General features: G+C 52.1%; 1 protein-coding gene across 1 annotated transcript; it reads left to right on the top strand.

Annotated features, from left to right (window-relative positions):
* Positions 1-262: 262 nt before the first annotated feature.
* On the top strand, positions 263-25272 carry HIF3A (hypoxia inducible factor 3 subunit alpha). The gene is made up of 15 exons (XM_036746012.1): positions 263-288; positions 5639-5829; positions 6147-6304; positions 6917-7001; positions 7494-7606; positions 8305-8519; positions 8803-8909; positions 9060-9207; positions 9631-9758; positions 10435-10658; positions 12879-12980; positions 14979-15253; positions 22019-22130; positions 23700-23781; positions 24865-25272. The coding sequence occupies exons 1-15, from the start codon at positions 263-265 to the stop codon at positions 24975-24977; spliced, it is 2079 nt and encodes a 692-aa protein (XP_036601907.1). The 3' UTR covers positions 24978-25272.

Genomic DNA, 25272 nt, shown 5'->3' with positions numbered 1-25272 from the left:
TCCCCCTCTGTTTCTTCCCCCCCCCCCCGACTCTTGAATGACTCTCCTTGTAGCCAATCCCCGAGGCAGAGTGAAGCCGGGTCCGGGGGGTGGCCAATGGTTCAGCGGGGGGCGCACTAGGGGCGGGGCTGGGGAGGGGGCGCCTGGGACCTCGGGAAGGGAGGGGACGGGAGGGGAGGGGGCGGGGCCCGGGGCCGCAGCTTCTGCAGTGGCGGAGGCGGTGGAGGCAGCGGCGGCGGAGGCGTTGGTGGCGGCGGCAGCCATGGATCGAGGGCTGCAGAGATCCAGGTATGGGAAGAGGGCAAGCCCTGGGGGGAGGGGGTGCCCTGGAGGCTGCTCTTGCCCCCTTGTAGCGCCCAGGGTGCGCAAGATCGATCTACCCTAACTCCTGAAGACCCTGGTCAAGGTGCGCCCCCTTCTGGGCCGGTTGGAGATGGGGACCCCCGTTTCAAACCCTTCCCAGTCTTTTGGGAACCCCCAAAAGGGGAGATTCACTCCCCTTTAGAGTTAAAGGGGTGAAGTCATCGCCTCTTTCCCTCAGATTAGAACGTCCCAGGCTTGGAGTGGCTGAGGGTGGAGCTGAGATCCGGCTCCCCTTGGAATTGCAGAACAGTCTTTTGAGCAGCTCCCTGGGACCCCCGGGGGAAGACTCAGGACGTCCCCTACTTACCTGGAAGGATGAGGCTCCCTCCTTCCCATTTTCCACCTAGATCAAAATATCCTAGGAATGGAGTCCCTAGAGGAGGGGGCTGATAGTTGGGCACCCTCTGTAGTTAGGGTTAGGTCCCTTTAAACAGCTGTCAGGGAACCCCATGAGGGAACAGATCAGGGTTGAAGATTGGAATCTTCCCCATTAGAGCCAAGAAGACCAAAATATCCTTTCCTTCAACCAAGCTCCTCACCTTTCTACCCCACCCCTACCCCTCCGACCAGCTTTCCCAAAGAAAGGCAAGGCAGGCTCCAGGACTCCTTGGGTTTGTGGGGACCCTTGGGCCAGTTCCCTGGGATCCCGTGGAGGGCAGTTAAAGAACCCCATTAGCGTCAGGGATGTGGCCCATTCCTGGTCCCCCGAGCTATGGTCTGGGAGGCTGAGGCATAAGAATTTCGGAAATCCCGGACTTGGAGGTAGATGGCAGAGCCTTGCCTTGTTCCTCCAGGTCAGCCTCTTCTTTGGGGACAATGGAGTTGGGAGGGGATTGCTCAAAGCTAATTCTATCACATAGCAGGTGCAGCAGAATGGGTGTGCCCTAAGCCAGATAGTGGGGTACCTGGTGCCAACAGCAGCTTCCCCAGGGGGTCCAGGTTCTAGGGCTCTCCAGACTCCACCTCTTCCCACTGTGTTTCCTGGCCTGGTTAGATCTCTTCCCATGTTGTAGACATCCCCGCCCCTACTGTCCACCGCCCCCCCCCATCCTGAGCCTTGGCTCTCACCCTGGCAGGGAACACCCCCTGAAGGGGGGAGGCAGACTTGGCTCCTCCCCTGGGCGCCCACGCCTGGCTGGGTGCAGCCCCACCCACCCTCCCTCTTGGCTGAGCTGGGGTGTCTCTTCCCCCCAACCCACCCCAGAGCCCAGCCCCTTCCTGTCCTGTCATCCGCCCCCCCCCTTCCCCTACCCTTTGGCTGCCACCACCCACCCACAACTCGCACTCAGGGCCAGGAACGGCTTGTTCTCTTCTGGCTTTGTTTACCCCCAGCCTTGGCCCCCTGGACGGATGGGGATTGGGGGCACAGGCACCAACATGGGGGGAAGGAGACCAGGGATGGTCCTGAAGCCTGCCCCGAGTGGTGGGGATCCAAGCGATGGTGAGTGGGCCCTGGGGAGGTGGGTGGATTGGTGGTCCCTTTATTTTCTATTTTCCCTCCCTCTTCTGAATGATAGTTACCTTCTTTGGGTGGGGAGGGGGATGTAGTGAAGGGCTCCCCTGTGGGCACAGTGCCCAGGGGGCTGGCCTGGCACTGGTTGCTGGGAGGAGGAGCTACTGCCCAGGAGATGGGGATCCCCTGGGGTGCCCATCTTCTTCCTGAGATGCTGGGAAAAGGATGTGCCTGCGGATTCCCTTAACCCCTTCCATGGGGATGAGGTGATATGCCCATCTCCAGGAAGACTGTAAGGGTATCTAGGGCACCTACCCCACACTTTGGGTATTCTCTGTAAACCCGTTAGTGGTTCCCAACTGTCTGGACTAGGATGTAGCATAGGACCCCCTAAACTCCTGGGCCCCAGGAAGTCAGCTTAACACCCACCCCACCCACCTTTCAGCCTTTCATCCTTGGTCTTCAGGGCCACAGGCCAGGGGGCAGCTGGTGCTTAGAACTATGAAGAGCCCCCCCACTTTTTCACTCGTCTTTTGCCCCAACTCTTGTGTTTCTGTATGGGGGGTTTGTCTTTCCTTGTTTGGGGATGAGCGAGAGGCAACCCCTTCCTTGCCCTTCCCCCCTTTCCCTGGCCTCTGCCAGGGGCCTCCCTGACCCCGCCTCCTGTTCTCAGCTGGAACATGGGGAGGGCGATGGCCCCCCCAGCTGCACGTCCCAGCTGGGCACAGGGCCAAAGAGGCGGAGAAGGGCCAGGCTGGGAGCCAGGCAGGGAGACCGGCCAGCCTGGGGAAGAGAGGAAGCCAGGGTGGGGCAGAAAGGGGAGTGTCTGGGAGAGCTGACAGTAGGATGGGTGGGTTCCCTGACCAGATGGACCCAGACACCCACCCCCACACCAAGTCATGGATGCGTAGATGCATACACAGAGGTCCATGTGAAGGCATGCTCTAGCTCAGAGCTACTGACATCCAGCCACTGACTCAGGATAGGCCCAGGAGGGGAGACCCAAACCCTTGGGGGGAATACAAAATCTCTCAAACCTCCGTAAAGATAGAGCTTCTGGGGTAGGATGGGGGGGCCACCTTCAGGGCCCTGTGTGTGAGTGTGACGAGCTCAGCAGCACCTCTAATCTGGTGCTGAGATTCGCTGGGAGGCCCCTAAGAACCTAGAATGTGGATATCAGTGCTGGGAGGCCCCTGAGAACCATGATTATATCATGTCAGTGCTGGGAGTCCTCTGAGAACCTAGAACATGGTATATCAGTACTGGGAGGCCCCTGAGAACTTAGAACATGGCATGGCCAAGCTGGGAGGCCCCTGAGAACCTAGAATATGGCATTGCCAAGCTGAGAGGCCCCTGAGAACCTAGAACATGGCATGGCCAAGCTGGGAGGCTCCTGAGAACCCAGACTATCAGAACTGGAAGACATCTCAGCCCAGAGACCAAGTGGGCCCACTTCCTTCCCCGCACTGAGGTTACAATGTATTTTCTTTCTCCACAACCATCTTCTACTTAGATACTGTGTTTTGCTAGCCCAGGTCTTACTGTTTTCCTTTTTTAGAGAGGAAGCGGAGAATAAGATTTCCAGGCAGTAAATGCCTTTGTCCAAGATCACACAACTCTCTGGGATCCCCCTCCCAGCGACCCTGGGGGTCTTCAGTTTCCACCCTGCTTCCACCAGGCCCAGCTCCTCCGTCCCTACCCCAGGGGGTAAACTGAGGCCAAGACTATGGCTTGACCCTCTCCCCCCCACCCCAGGTCTCCAGTCTCGTCTCCCCCCACTCCCATTTTACAGATGAGGAAATTAAGGCCTGGGAAGTACAGAGTCTTCCTCAAGGTCTCTCAGGTAGTAAGTAGGTGGCTAAGCCAGGGTTCCAACTCAGATCCTGATTGCCAATCCAGCCCTTTATCGGGCCATCCCTCCCAGCCTGTCTAATTCTGGTTATGGGGTGCCCCTCCTCCCTGCCGGGCCCACAGCTGCCAGAGGGGGCAGGGCCTCCAGCTCTTGTTGCTGTCCTAGGTTCTCCCTCCTCCCTCCTCCCTCCTCCCTCCTCCCTCTTCCCCTCCTCTCGTCCTCCACTCCCCTGTTCCTGCTTGTCTGGGGCCCCCCTCCACTCTGCTTGTCCCTCCCACCCCCACCCTCTGGGCAGGAAAACAAACGGTCAGAACAGAACAGAATGTCCTCCCAGGACTGGGGGCCCCCTGGCCGCCCACCGCAGAGGGGAGGGTGAGCCAGCTGGAGCTCCCAGCCCCACCCACTTCAGGCTAGGGGAGGCCCCCACCCCACCCCCTTTCTATAGTAATCCCAGACCAGTGGGAAAGAGGTATTTTTTTTTCCCTTGCGGCCTGCCCTGCTGCCGGCTCTGAGGCAGTGTCCCCCCTCTTGGACCAAGGAGGAAAGCAGTACCCTGGCTCCTGGGGCAGGACTGAGAGCAGCGCTTCCACGTTGGGACCCCGGGGTCCCCTCAGCGTGCAGAGCCCTTGATTTTCAGATTCTGAGGACCAGGCTTGCCACCCTCACTTTGCTGTTGCTTCTATATTATTTCTGTAACCATGGACAATTTATTCCTACCCTCCGGGTCTCAGTTTCCCCATCTTGTGAACTTGGTGGGTGGGGAGACCGGATTAGATAGGAGCCCAGGCCTTTTTCAGGCAGAAATCCAATGATGTAAACTCATTCGAAGATCCTTCGAAGTTTCTTTGGCCACACTGATTACAGGGGGTTGGGGCGATAGTGGTGATGATGACGAGCATGATGACAAAAGCGCACACTTACATGGTATATTAGGATTTGCTAAGCCCTTTGCAGCCATTATCTCGCTTGGTTCTCACAACAATCTCGTGAGAAAGGGGCTCCTCTTGTCCCCATTTCGCAGATAAAGAAACTGAGTTTGGGGGAGAGTAAGTGACTTGCCCAACCTCACATAGATAGTAAATGGCTGAGGTGGAATTTGAACCCAGGCCTTCCTGACTCCATGTCCAGCCCTCTGTCTGCTAAGCCAGGCCACTTCCCACCTCCCCCAGCCATGGGGGTAGGTCTTCCAAGCTCTTCCAGCTTCTGGCTCTGCTAAAAAGGAGCAAAAGAGAGTGTGGGCCTCTCCTGGGTCCTACAGGAGAGTTGTCCTCTTCCCCCGCCCCTCCCCCCAAGACCTTTAACTCCTTCTTCTGGGGCCTCTAGACCTCCCCAGGGTCTCCTGGCTCAACGCCAGCCCGGGGACCTCTCCTGGTCTAGTAAACAGCAGATAAGTTAGGGTGTGGAAGGGGCCAGGCAGGGATGGGGGGAAGGGAGTCAGGGAGCAGAGTGGACAAGCAGAGAGGAGGAGAAGAGCCAGGAATCCAGGTGGCATGCACTGGAACGGAGACAGGTAGTGGTGTGGGGGTAGAAGGAAGTCAAACATCAGATTTTGGAAGGTCCGTAGAACAGAGAGTATAAAATGCCAGCCTTGGGAGGGCCCTTAGAACAGGGAATGTCAGAGCTGGAAGGGTGGGGGTAGAACAAGGAAGGCCAGAGCTGAGAGGGCCTTTAGAATATAGAATAATAGAGGTGGGAAGGCCCTTAGAACAAGGAATGTCAGAGCTGGGAAGGACCTAAGATGACAGAACAAATATTGATCCCAGGTCTCCTGACTCCCAGCCCTCTGGGAAAATCTCCAGAGGGACGTTGCAATCTCCCCTCTCTTTTTGCTTCCCCACTCAGATCTTCCTCTGTGCCTAGATCCTGGGTCTTGGGCAAAGACCTTGGGGTCTGAGAGGCTAGAGAGCTTCAGGGGTGAGGACGGGGCAGAAGCTGCATGCCATTCCATCCCCATCCCATTTCCTGGGCAGGTCCAACACAGAACTTCGGAAAGAGAAGTCCCGGGATGCAGCCCGGAGCCGCCGGAGTCAGGAGACCGAGGTGCTATACCAACTGGCTCACACTCTGCCCTTCGCGCGGGGGGTCAGTGCCCATCTGGACAAGGCTTCCATCATGCGTCTTACTATTAGCTACCTTCGAATGCACCGCCTGTGTGCAGCAGGTGAGAGCCTTGGCAGGAGGGGTCCCCAGCTTGGGAGGGCCCCATAGACATTTCTTTTCCCTCAGAAACCCTGGCCTGGGGGCAGCCCTGGGAAAGCCTCTTCCCCTTTTCCCTTCAGTTTCTGTCTCCTGAGCAGTCCCTCTCCCCCACCCACACACAGCCAAGAGACCATTGTGCCCCCTTGATAACCTTGTGCTCCTCAACACCTTGCCCAGAGAGACCAGTCTCCTTGGAGCCTTCTGGGCAGAGCTATAAGCTCTAAGTTCTCCCAGACAGAGGCAGGGCTCCTGGGGCCTAACTAGTGCCTCTCCTTCCAGGGGACTGGAGTGAGGTTTCAGCAGCTGGCGCAGGGTCCGGGGAGCCACTGGACGCATGCTACCTGAAGGCCCTGGATGGCTTTGTCATGGTGCTGACAGCTGAAGGGGACATGGCCTATCTGTCTGAGAATGTCAGCAAACACCTAGGCCTGAGCCAAGTGAGAGCTGCTACCACTGGGACGGGCATGTGGGCCATATACTAGGAGATGCCCAGAGCTCTGAGGGTCCCTAGAGATCATTGAATCTGTACCCTTCCATTTTAATGGGGGCCCCAGAAAGAGCAAGGGAGTGACACAAAGTCACACAGCAAGTTGATGTTACAGGGTGGGCGGGTTTGGTTTTTTAAAAATTCTTCTTTTCCAACATTTCCCTTTCTCAGCTTCTGAGAAGTAGTGAGCTCCCCATCATTGGAGGAATTCCAGCAGAGGCTGGATGTTATTAAGGAAGTGGTGTTCAGGAATGGGCTGGATGAGATGTCCCTGAAGGTTCATTTCAACTCTGAGCTTCTCTCTGCCCCTGTGTCTATGTTCATCTACCTGAGACTGGGGGTTGGGGGTGATGACCCTAGACAGGTGCTGAACCCCAGAGGGATGCTATCTAGAGCCAGGCTATAGAAAGGGAAGTTGGGGGACAGGAAGTCAAGAGATGGAAGGCAGGGGATAGGCAGGGAACTGGGGGGAGCAGGTCTCCAGGGTTGGGAGGGGGAGGGGTCCTGAGGTTGGGGAAAGCCATCAGAGCCCCTCTCCTCAAACACCTTCCTCCCCTTGTAGCTAGAGCTTATTGGGCACAGTGTCTTCGATTTTGTCCATCCCTGTGACCAAGAGGAACTTCAAGATGTTCTGACCCCCCGGCAGGGTGAGCCTTGGCCATGTTTGACCCCATCCCCCAGCGTAGAATCCTTTCTGCCTCCAAGGAGATGCCATACCAATGGGGGACCCTAAGACTTGCCCTTGGCGAGGCCCATCTTGAAGGGTCCTCCTTGCCCTCCCTGGGTCTTGGGAGTAGGAGGGCAGGGCAGGGAACAAAACTTTGAGGGCTTGGTAAAATGAAAAGCCAACTGGTCCTGGAGTCAGAGGCCCTGGGTTCAAATCCTCCCCCGATACTTAGCTGTGTGACCTAGAACAAATCCCAGCCTTTCTGAACCTGGGCCTCTTCTGCAGTGAGATAGATAGCCTCGGAGGTCCCTCCCAGCTCTGTGGGGAGGTCCCTGGAGGAGCCTGTCTTCAAGGAGGGGGATCCAGCCCTGCCCTCAGGAAGCCGTTGGCCTAAAACTGCATGGTGCAGAATTGGGGATCAGCCCCTGTGGGAGGGATCCTAGACCTAATGCCTTCTTCTTCCCCACCTCAGGCCTATCCAAGAAGAAACTGGAGGCCCCCACGGAGCGGAGTTTCTCCCTCCGGATGAAGAGCACACTCACAAGCCGCGGGCGGACCCTCAACCTTAAAGCTGCCACCTGGAAGGTGGGGGACTCCAGGGACAAGGAAGGGGGTCCTTGTGGATCTGGGAAGCCCAGGAGAGGCTGGGAAATGGGGAGCCTGGGCAAAGAGGGAGCTTTGGGCAACTGGGAGTCCCTGGGAAAAGGTCTCAGAAGATTTGGGAATGGGGGATCCAGGCACCCAGGTTTGGAGACTCGAGAACTGAGGACAGTGGCATGCATTTCAGGAGACTCAATCTAGGACAATGAGGTTTCTGAAGGGTAGGAGTCCCAGATGGAAGTGAGGGGCTAGGGAATGGTGGGGAGGGAGGAAGGGGGATCTGAGCACCCTAGGGGAAAATTTTGGAGAAACTGGAGTGGGGCCCTCTCTGGGGACCCTCTGTGACTTCCTTTCTTTAGGACTCAGTTTACTGATCTGTAAAATGAGAGGGGTTGGACTAATGGCCTCTGAGACTCCTTTCATCCCTAGATCTATGATCTTTAAGTCAGGTGCCCAAGTATGGGGAAAATGGGAAAAACCAGGGGGCCCATCTGAGAAACTGAGGGGGCAGTACCAGGGAGCCAGAGGCTGGGGCTATGGAGTCCCACCTCTCTAGGAAGCCTAAAGCTTAGGGGCAGAGCAGGACAAGCCCCCTGGCATTGGGCAGGCTGGGGAAAGAGCATGTCAGTGGCAGGGAGGACCCAGGCGATCTCCAGCTGATCCCTCCTCCTCCCCCACACCAGGTTCTACACTGTACGGGGCACATGCGGGCCTACACCCCCCCTTCAGAGCCCTCTGCGGGCAGTGGGCCGGGGTCTGGCCCTGAGCCACCCCTTCGTTGTCTGGTCCTGATCTGTGAGGCCATCCCACACCCCAGCAGCCTGGAGCCACCCCTGGGACGAGGGGCCTTCCTCAGCCGGCACAGCTTAGACATGAAATTCACCTACTGTGATGAGAGGTCTGCCTTGTGTCCCAGCTGGCCCATGCAGAACCCGAGGCTTCTCTTCTCTCTCCTCTTCTTAATAGCCTTAGGCTGCCCTCATCCCCACTCTTTCCTTCTCCTCTGGTCTCCCCATTTCTCCCTCTTTACTCAGACCCTTTCCTTCCAACCCCCCCATCTCCTCTCCACCCTCCCCATCCTCCTGTCCTCTTCCCTCCTTCCCCATGGGCCTGTCCCCCATTCCCAAGATTCCGGTCTGGAGCAGGCCAGAACTGACAGGGCCCATGTTCTTCCACCCCAGGATTTCAGAAGTGGCAGGATACAGCCCAGATGATCTGATTGGCTGCTCAGCCTATGAGTACATCCATGCCTTGGACTTTGAGGCTGTCAGCAAGAGCATCCACACCTGTGAGTCGGCCCCTCCCCTCACCCTGATCTCCACCCAGGGGATCTTAGCCCTGGCCTCAAGCCACCAGCCCCAGTCTGGGAACCTTCTCCTCCCTGGCTGCCCATCCCCCCTCTACCTGACTGGCCCTCTCTGCCTTTTACCCTCACCAGTGCTCAGCAAGGGCCAGGCTGTGACGGGGCAGTATCGTTTCCTGGCCCGCAATGGAGGGTATCTCTGGACCCAGACCCAGGCCACAGTGATCTCAGGTGGCCGAGGTCCCCAGCCCGAGAGTGTTGTCTGTGTCCACTTTGTTCTGAGGTCAGTGCCAGGCAAGGGAAGGGACTGTTACCCCTTGGGGAGGAGGGAGGAGGGCTGACAAAGGCTGAGATCTTTATAATGGAAGGATCCCTATGCTGGAAGGCAGGTGACCTGGGTTCAAATCCTGCCTCCTGCCCCTGACTTACTGTCTCTTGGGAAACCTTCCCTTTCTGAGCCTCAGTTTCTCCATCTGTAAAATACAGGGAGTTGGACTTAATGGTTTCTTCCAGCTCTGGGATTCAGTGGTTCTGTATGAAGCTTGTCCCTCTTTCTGCCAGTTTATGCCCTGGGGACCTTGGAGCTGGGATATCACCCCGGGGCAATTTTTATAATAGACTGGTCGGGGTGGCCCTCCAGGGAACAAGAGTCATGATCTCCCTTCCCTGACACCCTGCCCCCTCTGCCCCATCCTGCCCCCCCCAGCCGGGTGGAGGAGACTGGGGTGGTGCTATCCCTGGAGCAGACGGAGCAGCCAACCCGCCGGCCCCCCCGCCCTGCCGAACGGGGGCCTCCCTCGGAGAAGAGCCCCCAGGGTCCCGGAGACGGCTTTGGTATGGGGGTGGAAGGCGAAGGGAGGAGGGGAGGTTCACGGGGTGTCTCACCTTCTCCACATCATCTCCTCTGCATGTGCTGGCATTATCCCTTTCCGCCTCTTCCTGGATGCCAGCCTCTGATCCTTGCCCACTTCCTTGGCTCCTATGATCCCACTCAGCCAAGTATCTGGTCCATCTCCTCTTCCTCATCCCTAAGCTTCCAAGCCTAGCCTGTCCAGCTTCCACCCCATCCCTGCCTAGAATGTCCTCTGACACTCACTGTGTGCCAATGGGACTCACTTATCCTCTCCTCCAAGAAGGCTTCCAGGCTTTCATAGCCCCTAATGCCCTCTCCCCAATCCCTTCAGCCCCCTCCACCCAAGATCCAACAGCCTTCAGGATGAGCCCTCACCTTCATTCTAGAGTCTCTCCTAGCCTACAGGATTTTTGTTTCTTCGGCTAGGTTAGGCAGCTCACTCCCTTGATTCTCAAACACCAGACCAGCGTTTCTATCTCCTCCCCGTCCCCTGCAATATGAAGGTCAGCTTCCTGCCCCTCCCCGAAAAACCCCCAACATCCTGACACAGTAAATGCTTGCTCAGAAAATATATGTTGATGAAAGTCGGGATCACTGGGGTGGCCCCTTGGATGCCCCAGCCCACCACATGTAACCATCCTAATACATGTCTCACAGATATCCCTGGTCCCAGGATCCTTGCCTTCCTGAAGCCCCCAGCTCTGAGTGAGGCCACTCTGGCTGCTGACCCTCGCCGCTTCTGCAGCCCAGACCTTCGCCACCTTCTGAGCCCCATCCTGGATGGGGCCGCCTCTGCCCCTGCTGCCGCTGCCCCTGCCACTGCCACTGCTGCTACCCCCAGTGGACCCCCAGCCAAAGAGCATCCTCGAAGCCCTCCCCCGGTACGCAGGCCTTCTGGGCCAAGTCACCACACCTTCCAGGGCTGCTTTTCTGGGTGTTCTGTTCTAGCAAATGATGGCTTATATTTGTAAAGCAATGTGAGGATCAATTGAAATATTTGAAAGGTGCTTAGCACAGTGCCTGGCTCTGACTTTCCATGTTCCAAAGCCCCTCTCAGCTCTGATATTCTGTGTTCTAAGGTCTTTCCCAGCTCTGACATTCTCTGTTCTAAGGCTTCTTCCAGCTCTGACATTCCTTATTCTAAGGTTTCTCTCAGCTTCGACATTCCTTGTTCTAAGGTCTCTCCCAGCTCTGACATTCTCTGTTCTAAAGCTTCTTCCAGCTCTGACATTCCTTATTCTAAGGTTACTCTCAGCTTTGACATTCCCTGTTGTAAGGGAGCTCCCAGCTCTGACATTCCCTATTCTAAGGACCCTCCCAGTCCTGACATTCTCTATTCTAAGCTCTGACATTCTGTGTTCTAAGGTTTCTCCCAGCTCTGACATTCCCTGTTCTAAGGGCCTTCCCAGCCCTGACATTTCCTATTCTAAGGTCTCTCTCAGCTCTCACATTCTCTGTTCTAAGGCTTCTTCTAGCTCTGACATTCTTTATTCTAAGGCTCTTCCCAGCTCTGACATTCTTTATTCTAAGGCTTCTTCCAGCTCTGACATTCCCTGTTCTAAGGCCCTCCCAACCCTGACATTCCGTGTTCTAAGGCCCCTCCCAGTCCTGACATTCTCTATTCTAAGGCTCTTTCCAGCTCTGACATTCCCTGTTCTAAGGACCCTCCCAGCTCTGACATTCTCTATTCTAAGGACCCTCCCAGTCCTGACATTCTCTATTCTAAGGCTCTTTTCAGCTCTGACATTCTGTGTTCTAAGGTTTCTCCCAGCTCTGACATTCCCTGTTCTAAGGCCCTCCCAACCCTGACATTCCCTGTTCTAAGGGCCTATCAGCCCTGACATTCCCTGTTCTAAGGCCCCTCCCAGCTCTGACATTCTCTGTTCTAAGGCCCCTCCCCGCTTTGACATTCCCTGTTCTAAGGGCCTTCCCAGCCCTGACATTCCATGTTCTAAGGTCTTTCTCAGCTCTGACATTCTCTGTTCTAAGGCTTCTTCCAGCTCTGACATTCTTTATTCTAGGGTTCTTCCCGGCTCTGACATTCCCCGTTCTAAAGCCCCTCCCAGCTCTGACATTCTGTGTTCTAAGGCCCCTCCCCGCTCTGACATTCCCTGTTCTAAGGGCCTATCAGCCCTGACATTCCCTGTTCTAAGGGCCCCCCCAGCCCTGACATTCTCTGTTCTAAGGCCCTCCCAACCCTGACATTCCCTGTTGTAAGGGCCTTTCAGCCCTGACATTCCCTGTTCTAAGGAGCCCCCCAGCCCTGACATTCCCTGTTCTAAGGACCCTCCGAGTCCTGACATTCCCTGTTCTAAGGTTCTTCCCAGCTCTGACATTCCCTGTTCTAAGGCCCTCCCACCTCTAACATTCCCTGTTCTAAGGTCTCTCCCAGTTCTAAATGATATGTCCCTAGGATCTTCTTTCCTCATATATCTTCATTGCTTTGGTGCACTCTCCCACGCCCTCATATTTAACCCAGGGCAGGATCTGGACTTACCCTCTAACCTTTGGCCTCTCTGACCTTTGACTGCTCCCATCCCTGAAGTTCCTGATTCCCTGCCTGCCAAGGGGATTCCTTGGTCCCAGGTCTAGAATCAGTGATCCTTAATAGTTGACTCCCACGGCAGGGGACCAAGGCTTGGTCTCTCAGGTTTTGAGCTAGCTGACCTTAGACATTCAGCCCCCTCCCCCCAGAGCCTTTGACCTTGAGTTTCCCAGGTTCAGGAGCAATCTTTTTTCTCTCTTCTTCTTTGTACATGGAAATATTTCTGTTTGCTGATGATGTTTATCAAGTGCACTGAAAAAGACATTTCCAAAGCTTCCATTACTGAATGATGCACTCGTGGGTGCTCCCCTTTGATCCCACACTGGGGCTTTGCTGACCTCTTGGGTGGGGCTGTCTGGGGTCTATGCCTTCGGAGGCTTGGCACCTCCCCCACCGTTGATTTGGTGCTTGGCTTCCATTCTCCACTCTTGGCTGGACTTTGGGCTTCCTGTCCCGTCTGGGAGGCAGAGATGGGCCTGGCCTTGGACATGACTTAGTCCCACGTGCCCAGATTTTATAGAGCTCTGGACTCACCTCATCTCCATCTTGCCCACAGGCAGATCTCCCAAACGACCTCCTCCTGGAAATGGAAAACGTACACAAGATGTTTGGATTTGGCAAGACCCTGGAAGCTGTGGAAACTCTGGACGTGGAGCAGGTAGGGTCAAGACTGGTGCTGGCATAGGACAATGCTCTGCTGTCATGCCCCTGCCTCTTTCCTTTCCCTGAATGGACAAATCTCTGCCTCTCTCTCAACCTCAGTTTTCTCATCTGCAAAGTATGGACAGTAGCAATATAGAGATGGCATTTGTTGAGTGCCTTACCCAGCATTCACAGATTTAAAATTGGAAGGGACCTTGGAGGCCATCAAGCCTGGGACCTTTAGTTTACAGATGGAGAAACTGAGGACTAGAGGGATAAAGTGACTGGCTCAGGGTCATTCAGACCACATCTGGAGAAGCCCAGAGCTCATCTCATCCAGCCCCTTCATTGTACACATGAAGAGACTGAGGCCCAGTGAGGGCGACCACAGAGGGAGGAAGTGGGAGAGTCAGGATTTCACTGCCCCCCCCCCAGCCCCCGGCTTCCTAGGCTGCTGGGACTAGGGACCTTCAGCCTGGACAATGGAAGGCTCAGGGGGACGGGCCCTCCAGGCACCTGAAGAGTTGTCCTCTGGAGGGGGAATTAGCCTCCTTCTGCCTGGCCTGAGGGTGGAGAACCAGGAGCAGTGGGACAGTGGCAAAGAGGCTAGCTTGGGCTTGTGATCATGAGACAATGAGAATGGCACAGGGAAGTAATGAGCTCCCCATCTTTTAAGGCTTCCATGCAGAATTCTAGTTGAGCTCTTATCAGGGTTATGGTAGTGAGGGTTCTTTATCAGAGATGGCCTTGAAGGCCCCTTCCAACTCAGAGGTCCTGGATTTGGACCCCAAGGCTCCCTGACTTTATAGGCCACAATTTTGCTGTTATGGCCCATGGCATTTCTGTTATCATGCTGTCCTGTAATTTTGAGGCCCTCGGGGACTGACATTCTGCCCTTCTGCCTGCTTTCTTGGGTTTTTTTGTACTTTCTCCCCCCTCCCTGGCTGACATATCTTGCTGTTTTCCGAGTGCCTGTCTCTAGCAGCTTTTTTTCTCTCTTCAGTTTACTGTTCCCGATCTCCTGGGCATCCCCATCCCACACTCCCAGTCTTGTTAGCACTGCGTACAAGGCGGGAGGCAATGTTTCCATGTGATGAGGATTGCTCCTCTGAGGAGAAATACTTAGGCTTTGTGACAGCTCTTTTGTCCACTCAGAGCCTTTTTCTGCTTCCTCCTGAGCTCTTGAGAGGTAGCTGGATTGAGTGGAGAGGTCCAGACCTCTCCTGGGCTGGAATCCCAGCCCTGCCCTGTAATAGTCCTGCATGACCCCAGCCAAGTCACTTCGGCTATCCAAGTTTCCTCACCTATAAAATGGAGGTGATGATCCCTGCAGTACCTAGACTATAAGGGCTGTTTGGAGGACATGGATCTGTCCAGGCCTCACAAATAGCACTGGGAGGTTCTTGGGCGCTTCAGGCATCAGCATCATCCTTACTTCCAGGGAAGAGAACTGCCCCCCAGAGAGCTGAAGGGAGCGTTTCAGGGTCTCACAAGACCTCAGTTGGCAGCAGATCTGGGGTTCGGTCCCAAAGATCAACATTTCCGTGATGGATGCAGCTTGAGATCTCAGAATCGGGAATCAGGGCTTGAGTTCAAAACCAAGCTCTGTTACTAAGGACCAGAGTCATTCTCAGTTTCTCCATCTGTAAATTGGGAGACCTGGGCTTTGGAGAGCCTCTGAGGTCTCTCCTGGCTTGAAATCTATGCTCCTAGGATTCTCTGACCTGTGTGACCTTGGGCAAGTCTTGACCTCTGGGCCTCAGTTTCCTCATCTGTAAAATTCAGGAGAATCATTAGATCATCTTTGAGACCCTTGCCAGCTCTAGAAGTGGGGTCCTACATTCTTTTGGGTGACTTGTGAAAGGGACAGTGCCATAGGAAGAAAAGGACTGTAGGTCTCCCCAAGCCCAGGACCAGATGTGGTTGGCTTCCTAGGGTCTTGTCTCAACTCCAGGGCCAAGAAGCTACAAGGAGGAGGGTCTCTTACATGGGCTTCTCCTTCTCCTTTCCCCAGGACATCGAGGCACTAGAATTAGAGATGCTGGCCCCCTACATCTCCATGGACGATGACTTCCAGCTCAACACCAGTGAGCAGCCCTATAGGACCCCTCGAAGGCGTCCAGGAGCAACCCCTCGCCCCCGCGCTCGCAGCTTCCACGGCCTGTCACCCCGACCCCCAGAGTCTCTTCCTCTGCTTCGGTGGGGGAGTGACCCACGCCTGAGCCAGAAGAGCCACCCTACAGAAGGAGACCCCACAGATACCAGCTCCCAGTCTGGAGCTCGGAAGAGGTGAGGGGCAATGGAGTATAGAGGGATGGGGAAGGAGGGAGAATTAAGACCTAGATTTGGAATTACAGGACTCCAATTTAAATTCCAGCCCTGTGCTGGGTTGCATAGTGGATAGAGCATCAAGCCTGGAGTCAGGAGGACCTGAGTTCAAATTTGACCTCAGACCCTTACTAGGTGAGGGACGCTGGGCAAGTCACTTAACCCTATTTGCCAAGGTTTCCTCATCTGTAAAATGAAGAGGTTGGGCTAGGTAGCCTCTAAGGTCCCTGCCCACCTCAGTTTCCCCATCTGTAAAATGAGAGGGTTGGACATCCTTTCCAACTCTAAATCTTGTGTTCCTAATAATGTGTATTATAGTTGTTTGTGCTTGTGTTTTCCCTTCTTAATAGATTCTAAGTTCCCTGAGGGTAGGGATCAAATCAAATCAAACTAGCCAGTTGTAGTTGGACAATCCACTTGTTCCTTCCTTCTTTCTTTCTTCCCCTCCTTCTTCTCTTCCTTCCTCCTTGCCTTTTTTCTTTCCTTCCTTCCTTCCTTTTTGCTTTTTTTTAGTTCACTTTTAATTTTAGTTTATAGCACTCAGTTCCACAAATTTTTGAGTTCCAAATTTCCACCCCCCACCCCTCCCCATGACAGCATGCAATACAAAAGAGGTTCTATATATACTTTCACATTAAATTTATTTTCACCATAGTCAAGTTGTGAAGAATTATAACCAATGGAATGAACCATGAGAAAGAAGAAACAAAAAAAAAAAACAGAGAGCAAATAGTTTGCTTCAATCTGCATTCAGACTGTGTAATTCTTTCTCTGGATACGTATAGCTTTTTCCATCACGAGTCTTTTGGAACTGTCTTTGAATGTTGCATTGCTGAGAAGAGCCAAGTCTATCAAAGTTAGTCCTTACAGATACTGTGTGTCTGTAATCATGTATAATGTTTTCCTAGTTCTGCTCCCCTCACTCAGCATCAGTTCATGTAAGTCTTTCCAGGTTACTCTGAAGTCTGTCTGCTCCTCATTTCTTATAGCACAATAGTATTCCATTACAGTCATATAGCACAACTTGTTCAGCCATTCCCCAATTGATCGCATCCCCTTGACTTCCAATTCTTTGCCAACACAAAGAGAGCTGCTATAAATATTTTTGTACATTTGGGTCCTTTTCCCACTTGTATGATCTCTTTGGGATACAGCTCTAGAAGTGGTTTTGCAGGGTCAGAGGGTATGCACACTTTCTTCCTTCCTTTTTTCCTCTTTTCCTTCCTTTCTTCCTTCCTTCCTTCCTTCCTTCCTTCCTTCCTTCCTTCCTTCCTTCCCTCCTCTCCCTCTATCCACATAGGAAACCGTACCCTTACCGGTTGGTGCTCTGCCCTAAGGAATATAAATTTTGATCACTAAAACCTCACAAAATATCCTAGGATGTACAGGCTAGATTTCTTTTTTTAAGGACCATGCCTTCAACCCAAATCACTCTGGCTCATTGATTGGCCAACAATAGGTCCCGGCCCAAGCCCTGTTTAGTGGTTTGGGCTCTGAATGTAAATAGCAATTATTTCTGTTTTGGCCAGAAACCCTGAAGGCCTTCCCCTCCCAGATTGATTTTTTTTTTTTTTGACTAGGAAAAAGAGGCCATTTTTAGCCTCATTTCTTACCTAGCCTTAATCACTGAATGGGTGTTGCCTCAGACAAACAGACTTGTTAAAGGCCTTAACTTAAAAAGGCCAAGGTCTCCCACTGCATCTGGGACCATCCTGATCTAGTTGTCCTGATCTGTATCTGGCCACTGGACCCAGATGGCTCTGGAGGAGAGAGTGAGGCTGGTGACTTTGCACAGCCCTCCCTCACTTAAACCCAATTCACTTGCAAGTCATGATGTCACCTTCCTGATGTCCTGGTTCCCTTGGAGAATGAAGGACAAATGAGAATAAGTATAGTTATCCCTATTTTGCCGATGAGGAAGCTTAGGCCCTGAGAAATCAAGGGACATGATCACATGGCTTGTAAGTATCAAAGCCAAGGTTGTAGCCCAGGTCTCCAGGGCTCTTTCTATTAAACATGACTCTCCCTCTGAGCTCCCCCAGTCCGCTTTTCTGTGGTGCCCCATCCCTCACCATCTGTGGCCCTCACTGGCCATTTGCTGCGTCCTGCCTTCTGATGTTATGTGACCTTGGATAAGTCTCTTCCCCCTCTGGGCTTAAGTTTCCTCATCTGTAAAATGAGTCATAGGGGATGATGGGTAAGACCTGATACCATCCAGGGTCTCCCTTCTGGCATTAAATCTTGTGATCTAGAAATCTCTGCTAATAGGAAGCCCACCAGTCTTTGTCCCATTTAGTTCAGCAATCAATCAGTCAACGTTTATTAAGCACCTACTATATGCCAGGCATTGTGTTAAGCACGGAGGATACAAAAAGAGTCAAAAAACAATCCCTTGCCCTTGAGGAGGGGGCACAATCTAATGGGGGAGATAACATGCAAGCAAACATATACAAAGCAAGCTATAGACAGAATAGAGACAGTATTGGAATGAAGAGGGTCTAGGGAAAGCTTCCACATTGAAGCTTGGAGCTAGAAGGGGGCTCAGGACCACCCTCCAGACCAGCCCACAAGTGTGCATCACTCACCTGCCAAGTGGTCAGTTATCCAATAGCTGCCACCTGAAATTCTCTGAGTGGAGAGGCCTTTGGCCTTGCTCTGACATCCTTCCTGATGACAACCCTAAATCTGTTTTTCCCCAACTTCCCTCCATGCCAAGAACTTTTAATTCAGTATTTGAAGAGAGCCGTCACATCCCCCTCTAAATCTTAGACTCTTCTCCAGGCTAAAGATGCCCACTTCTTCACCTTTTTCAGGTCCTAGGTCCCTTTGATAATCTGGCGAAGCCCAGGTACCCCTTCTCAGAATCACATTGTTAAATGCATAGTATCAAATACTGAAGATTACAAAGGAAGCAAATTATATTGAAATACAGTCATCAGAATGATGATGATGATGATGGTGATGATGATGATGATAATGATGGTGATGGTAGTGATGATGATGATGATGATAATGATGGTGATGGTAGTGATGATGATGATGGTGATGATGATAATGATGATGATGATAGTGGTGGTGGTGATGATGGTGATGATGATGATGGTGGTGGTGATGGTGAGGATAATGATGGTGATAATGGTGGTGGTGATGATGATGATGATGATAATGGTGGTGGTGATGGTGGTGATGATGGTGATGGTGGTGATGATGATGGTGGTGATGGTGATGATGATAATGGTGGTGGTGATGATGATGATGGTGGTGATGATGATGATGGTGATGGTGATGATGATAATGGTGGTGGTGATGATGATGATGATGATGATAATGATGGTGGTGACGATGATGATGATAATGATGGTGGTGACAATGATGGTGATGATGATGATGGTGGTGGTGGTGATGATGATGATGATAATGATGATGGTGATGATGATAATGATGGTGGTGACAATGATGGTGATGATGATGATGATGATGATGGTGATGATGATGATGATGACCACAAGTTCACAGACCCATGTCTAGAAGCTCTCCAGCATGTTTCAAAAGCTGTAAATGCAGGAAAAATTAGATAACGTCTGTAAAGCATTTAGCACAGTGCTTGGCGCATAGTAGGTGCTTAATAAATGCCTGTTTCCTTACTTTCCGCTCCTCCAGCTACGGTTAGACTCAGAGGACACCCTCCTTATTCCTGGAAGCTGCACAACTTCCAGAGGCAGCTAGGGGGCTCCACAGTGCACAGAGCACTGGGCCAGGCGTCAGGAGGACCTACCTGAGTTCAAATAGAACCTTAGACACTTACTAGCTGTGTGACCCTGGGCAAGTGACTTTGCCGCTGCCTTCCTCAGTTTCCCCATCTGTAAAATTGGGGTAATAAAAGCACCTACCTCACAGGATTGTTGGGAACATCAAACGCGATAATATTTGTGAAGCCCTTGGCTTGGTGCCCAGCATACAGTAGGCACTTAATTAATGCTTGTTTCCCCCCTCCCTCCCCTCCACCTCTGTTAGTGTATCCTGAGATCACATTAGCTCTTCTTAAGAACCTTCTGTGGGCAGAGTGGATACAGAGCTGGCCTTGGAGCCAAGCTGTGTTCAAATCCTGCCTTATCATATAGGCTGTAGGACCCTGGGCAAGTTATCTGACTTCTCAGCACCCCCAGGCACCTCTTGCAAGACTGTAATTTGCAGAGAAGATGCCAATCTGCATTAGTAAAGAGAGTTTCTTCATCTGGGAGATCTCAGGTCCAGTCTCCATCCCTAAATACAAGGCCCTGCTCTTAATCCTGAGGGTACAGCAATGGAAAATGATGGCCATTTTTTTCTGCTGTCAGACACAATCTATTAGGGAGCTAGATCATGATGGCATAAAAACAAATGTGTGTGATATAAGGTAGAATGTGAATGGAGGAAAAAGAACAGATGTTCTAGGAGAATCTGAGGAGGAAGAAGGAGGGCCCTTTGAGGAGTGGGTGATCCGGGCAGGTCCTGAGTCTGGAATGTGAAGGAAGGAGAAGGCTGTCAGATGGTGGAAGGGAAGAGGCATAGGGGGTGGGGGGTACAGCGCTAGATAAGAGCATGGAGGTGGTAGAGGACAGGATGAAATCGTGAGATGTCACATATACTAGTTTGACTGAAACCTAGAGTTTGTCAAATAAAGTGGTGGGTTCTAAGGGTGGAGAGTAACTGAAACCCAGAATGTGGTCACCCTTGAATGCTAGGTAGCCTGAAGAGTCTGTACGTTGTCCCAAAGGCAGTAGGGAGCCACAGCAGGGAAGTAATGTTATAATGATGATAACTTAAACAGCTAAAACATGACTTTTTTTTTAAGAAGCACTTCCTTAAACCAACTGTACAAATATTAAGTCCATTTTACAGATTAGTACACTGAGGCTCGGAAAGGTTTGGAGGCTTGCCCACAGTCATGCAGGCTAATATCCTTGCCCAGACTTTCTATTCTTTCCACTCATTTCAACACTGTCTCCAATGAACAGTTCATTGCTCTGTATGTAATCAGCCTGTATTCAGAGATTGCCTTTTGTTGGACCTGGTTCTGATCTGATTCTGTGTGATATTAAATGAAATGAAATACTTGGAGGAGAGCTGACAGTGAACAGAAGGAGGTTTTCTTAGCTGGAGCACGCAGGGAGTAGATTTATCAGGAACACCTTATGATTCAGATTAGCCCCATTCCCCAGACTCAGCGCTGTCCATGGTGGTCCAGGGTGAGCTGGAATGCCTCCTCACTCCAGGTACTCAGGTGACCAGGAAGCCACCCCTAGCGGCAGAACCTTAGCTCCCTGAGCCATTAAATCTTGAGAATAATCTCAATTCTTTTTTTTTTTATATTCTTTTATTTCTGTTTAGAAGCCATTAAACCATCGAGTCCTGTGGGGCTTGGGAGCCCCATAGAGAAAGCCTGAGAGTCCAGTCCCTTTTAAAGTGAAGTTAGTCTGACTTCCTGGGGGCAGAGCTTTAGGGCCCTGCTCTCCCCACACTTGTACATCCTAGGTTGTGTGAAGTTGATTTTTTAAAAACCAAAATGTACATGTTTTTATGTATTCCCACTCCATTTGATCGTCTTAGATTGGGCCTGTGGGCCCATTCTAGGATCCAGACTCAGCTTTCCAGTTTTAGCTCTGCCTTCCAGAGTTGTGTGGCATCTGCACATAAACATTATTCCTATGCCTTTATTCAAAAGAGACACAGAAATGTTGAGTATCACTTCGCCAAAGACAAGACCCTTTAGATAGTCTATGAGAATGTTCAACCATCCATCTGTGAGCATTTCATACATACCTACTGTGTGCCAAGCAATGTCTTTTTTTTCAGTTAAGTGATAGGAAAAGAAAGCCAAAAGGGAAAGAGGGCCTGCCCTCAAAGAGATTACATGTGCCTGAAGGAACACCATGTCCTTTCCAGTGACAGTGACCCAGGCATGGGAAGCACTGACACAGAACCGTCCAACATGGTGTACTCTCATCAAAGATGGCGCTGTGCTCTATGGGCAAAGCAGAACTGCAGTAGCTCAAATGAAACATCTCCACTCCATGGACTATTTATGCCCAATCTGTGCCAGAGCATTCCAAACTCATATTCGTCTCATGAGCCACAGCCGCTGCACCTTGACTCCAACGTAGTGATGTCATTTTAGTCTTCAAAAGCAAAGGACAGTGACCACATGGGAGAAAGCCTTAATTAATCAGTCAGTAAACATTTATTAAGTGCCCACCATATGCCAGGCACTGTGCTAAGCGATGAGGGTACAAAGAGTCCAAAGGTAGTCTCTGACCTCAAGGAACTTCCAGTCTAATTACATGTCGAAGGTCATGAACGACAGCTGATCTCTTAAATGGAGAAGCCCTTTTTACCAAGATTTCTCTCCTCTCTTGGTGCCTAGCACAGATCTGGGGCTGGGCATGGCTGAGATGCTCAGAAAAGACTCCTTGCCAAAAAACTTACCTGCCAGGGGGGATTCCACGATGAATTGCTTGCCTTCTTAATGGGGGGGAGGGAGAATGGAGGAAAGGGGAAAATTTGGACCTCAAAGTTTTAAAAACAAATGTTAAAAATTGTTTTTACATGTAACTGGGGGAAAATTAAGTAATAAATTTTTAAAAGATTCCTTGCAGAAGTGAGGGAAGGATTGCAGTCCCCCAGTGCTGGTGTCTGATGCTGTGCCCATCTCCCAGGTCCTAAACTCTCTGTCTCCTTTTGCTGCAGAACCCTGCCCCAGAGCTTGGAGGACAGCGGGGCTGAGGCCCTGGGAGCAAAGCCCCCCAAGCGATCCCCCAGCCCAGCACCAGAACACTTTCTGCTGCCGCCCCTCAGCCTGGTATGTTGGGGAATAGGGGCATCCATCGAGGGAGGGGGACTGGAGAGAGAGAATCAAAGGATCTTCAAGTCGACCTTCTCATTTGACTGGGAAGGCAAGTGGGGGCCAGAGGGAGAAAATTCCACAGCTGTTGAATCATGGACTAGGATCTGAATTGACCTTCCCCAACTCCTTCCCATATGCCACCAATAGCTTTACGTTTCCTCGGTGGAGGGTGAAGATTACTAGACAGAGTCAGGAGAGCTTTGGGTTCAAGTCCCACATCTGACATGTGCTAGCTGCACAGCCATGGTTAAGTCATGTAACTTCAGTTTTCCCGTCTATGAAATGGGCATGATAATAGCACCTTCCTCCCAGGGTCCTTGTGAGCTTCAGATGAGGTCATACATGCAAAGTGCTTCTCAAACCTGAAATCTCCTTGGAAATATTTGCTAGGAAGATGATCATATAGACAGCTTCTCTGCTGCTGCCTCATTGTGACACAGGTGCGAAACCCAGGTGGGACCCTTGGTACCTGGAGCATAAACCATGGCTGCCAGGGGCACAGTCAGGAAACATTTACTAGCTGGGTGACCCCAGGAAAGGCACTCTGTTCACCTCACTTTCCTCATCTGAAAAGTGCCGAATAATACCACCTGCCTCTTAGGGTTGTTGTGAGGACCCAAGGAGGTAATATTTCTAAAGTGCTTTGCAAATCTTAAAGCTCTCTGTAAAGGCTAGCCATGATGACGACAATGATGGCGATGATGAAACTGCGTATTAAATGTCAAAGACAGGAACAAGATGGCCCAGTTCGTGTCCCCCTGTGAATTTCTTTGTTTTATTTCTGTCTGTTTTAATGCTTCATTCAAGAAGCATTCATTGAGCTCTTAGTAAGGCTACAAAAGTCCCTAAAACAGCCCCAACTCCATAAGAGCCTTCATTCTACTGGGAGAAGATGCCTGTGCAGAGAGAAGTCAGCACCCAAGATATTCAGAGAGTTACTGGTTGAGGGAGGGGCACTAGCCTCCTCAGAGAAAGTGGTCCCGAAGTTCTGGAAGAAGGTAGACATTCTGTCGAGGAGGAGGAAATGGATTCCAGCCTGTGCAACGGTGCAGAAATGGGAGATGAAGTGCCATGTGCAGGGCACAGCTAGGCTGGCCTCATCAGTTAGTGAATAACATGCATTTATTAAGCACCTACTGTGTGCTGAGCACTGGGGATACAAAGAAAGGCAAAAACATCACACAGTCAGCCAGGGCTCTGGGAATGGAGCTGTCGTTGTTGGGTTATTTTTCGGTCGTGTCTGACTCTTCGTGACCCTGTTTGGGGTTTTCTTGGCAAAATGGTTTGCCTTTTCTTTCTCCAGCTCATTTGACAGATGAGGAAACTGAGGCAAGCAGGGTTAAGTGACTAAACAGCTAGTAGGTGTCTGAGGCCAAGTTTTAATTCAGAAAGTGGAATCTTCCTGTTTTGCACTGCCCCTAGGGAACAGAGGGGTCGCCGTGGGAGGGACGGGAGGTAGGGAGGTGAAGCAGTGGATCTGGGAGCCACAGGGAGCGATGACTGATTTCTGCACTTCTCCACCAGAGCTTTCTCCTGAGTGGTGAGGCCACCCCTGGCACCCAACCAGATGCTGACACCAGGCTCCTGGACCTTGAAGAGCCCATGGGTGAGTGAGGGCATTCTGGGTAGGAGGGGGTATTTCAGCAAGGGCCCAGGAAAGCTTGGGTGGGTCAGTGGATTCCGGAAAAGGAATTTTAGTCTGAATGATCTGTCTTCAGGGAGGATCAGACTTGGCTAGGAGCAATTAGGGGGGATTTGCATAAAGGCAAATTCCTTCAGAAGAAGGAATGATATCCTAATCCTAATCCCATGGCTCAGTGAGCTATCTCAGGAGACAGTGGGTTCCCTGTCCTGGGAGACTTTAGGATTCAAAGCTGGAAAGGGCATCAGAGGCCATCCAGCTCATCCCCTCCGTGTATGAGGAAACCCAAGCAGAGGAGGTCAAGTGACTTACACAGGGTCACACAGCTAGTAGGTGTCTAAAGCCAGATTTGAACTCAGGTCTGATTCTTAAGCCAATGTGCCTCTCATTCGAGTGACCTCGAAGCTTCCTGCTAATGCTGGGATTCTGTGGGGTACACCCAGGGTGCAGTTGTTTTTGCTTCCCCAGCACTTGACCCATAGTAAGTGCTTCATACATGTGTGTTGACTGACCGATGGATAAAGTGTGAGCTGTGCTGTTCACCCTCAGGGCAGTCATCCAGACCCTCCCAACACCTCCAAACTCCCTGGTGACCCTAGACAATGTCATCTCTTACATTCTAATAGAGGAGGCAACATACAAGATACATGCATATTCATATAATAAGATACATATAGCATGTTCATACAAGATACATATGGAGTAGATGGAAGAGAGAAAAGCCCCAGCAGCTGGGAGATGGAGGGTCCTGATCCCAGAACAGCTAGGAGACTAGTGTCATTGGATGGTGAATGCGTATAAGATGGGGAGGTAGGAAGGGCCATGTTGTCGGGGTCTTTAAAAGCCAGACAGGGGATTTCATATTTGATTGTTGAGGTAATAGGGAGCCATAGCTGTCTGCTGAGGAGGGGAGTGGCATGGTCAGGCCTTTGGGAAGACCATGCTGGCAGTGAGTGGAGGATCAATTGAAATGAGGGGAGATTGAGGCAGGGAGACCACCCAGAGTGTTCCTGGCTTGGCTGACTGCCCTTCCTGCCCCCTCCACAGCCCTGGGCTCCGCCTCCCTGCTCTCTTTCTATGAGGATGAAGATGCCGCTCAGCCCAGGGGTCACTTCCAGCTGGAGGAGACCTTACCTCAGGAGCTCACCCCTGGCACCTGAGCCACCCCCCTCTCCTCCCTGCCCTCCAGTCCCCTGCCCTCTCCCCCTTCCTCCCTCCCCACACCCAGGACCTCAGCCACACTCCAAGCCCGCAGCCTACGCACAGGATAGAGGGATCTGGGGCCAGGGGAGGGGACCGTGTGTCTGCTTCCCATCCCCAGTCCTTCCCACACAGGGCCCTACCTCACTGTTCCCTCCCACCCTAGCCCTCTGTGTCTCAGGGGACGTGGGTGGCCCAGGGAGAGCCAACTAGACCTCAGCTGGGATGGAGGGAGTCCCATCTCATTCCCACTGG

This window comes from Trichosurus vulpecula, chromosome 2 (assembly GCF_011100635.1).
Source record: "Trichosurus vulpecula isolate mTriVul1 chromosome 2, mTriVul1.pri, whole genome shotgun sequence".
Lineage (NCBI taxonomy): Eukaryota > Metazoa > Chordata > Mammalia > Diprotodontia > Phalangeridae > Trichosurus > Trichosurus vulpecula.
This window is presented reverse-complemented; position numbering and strand designations above follow the sequence as displayed.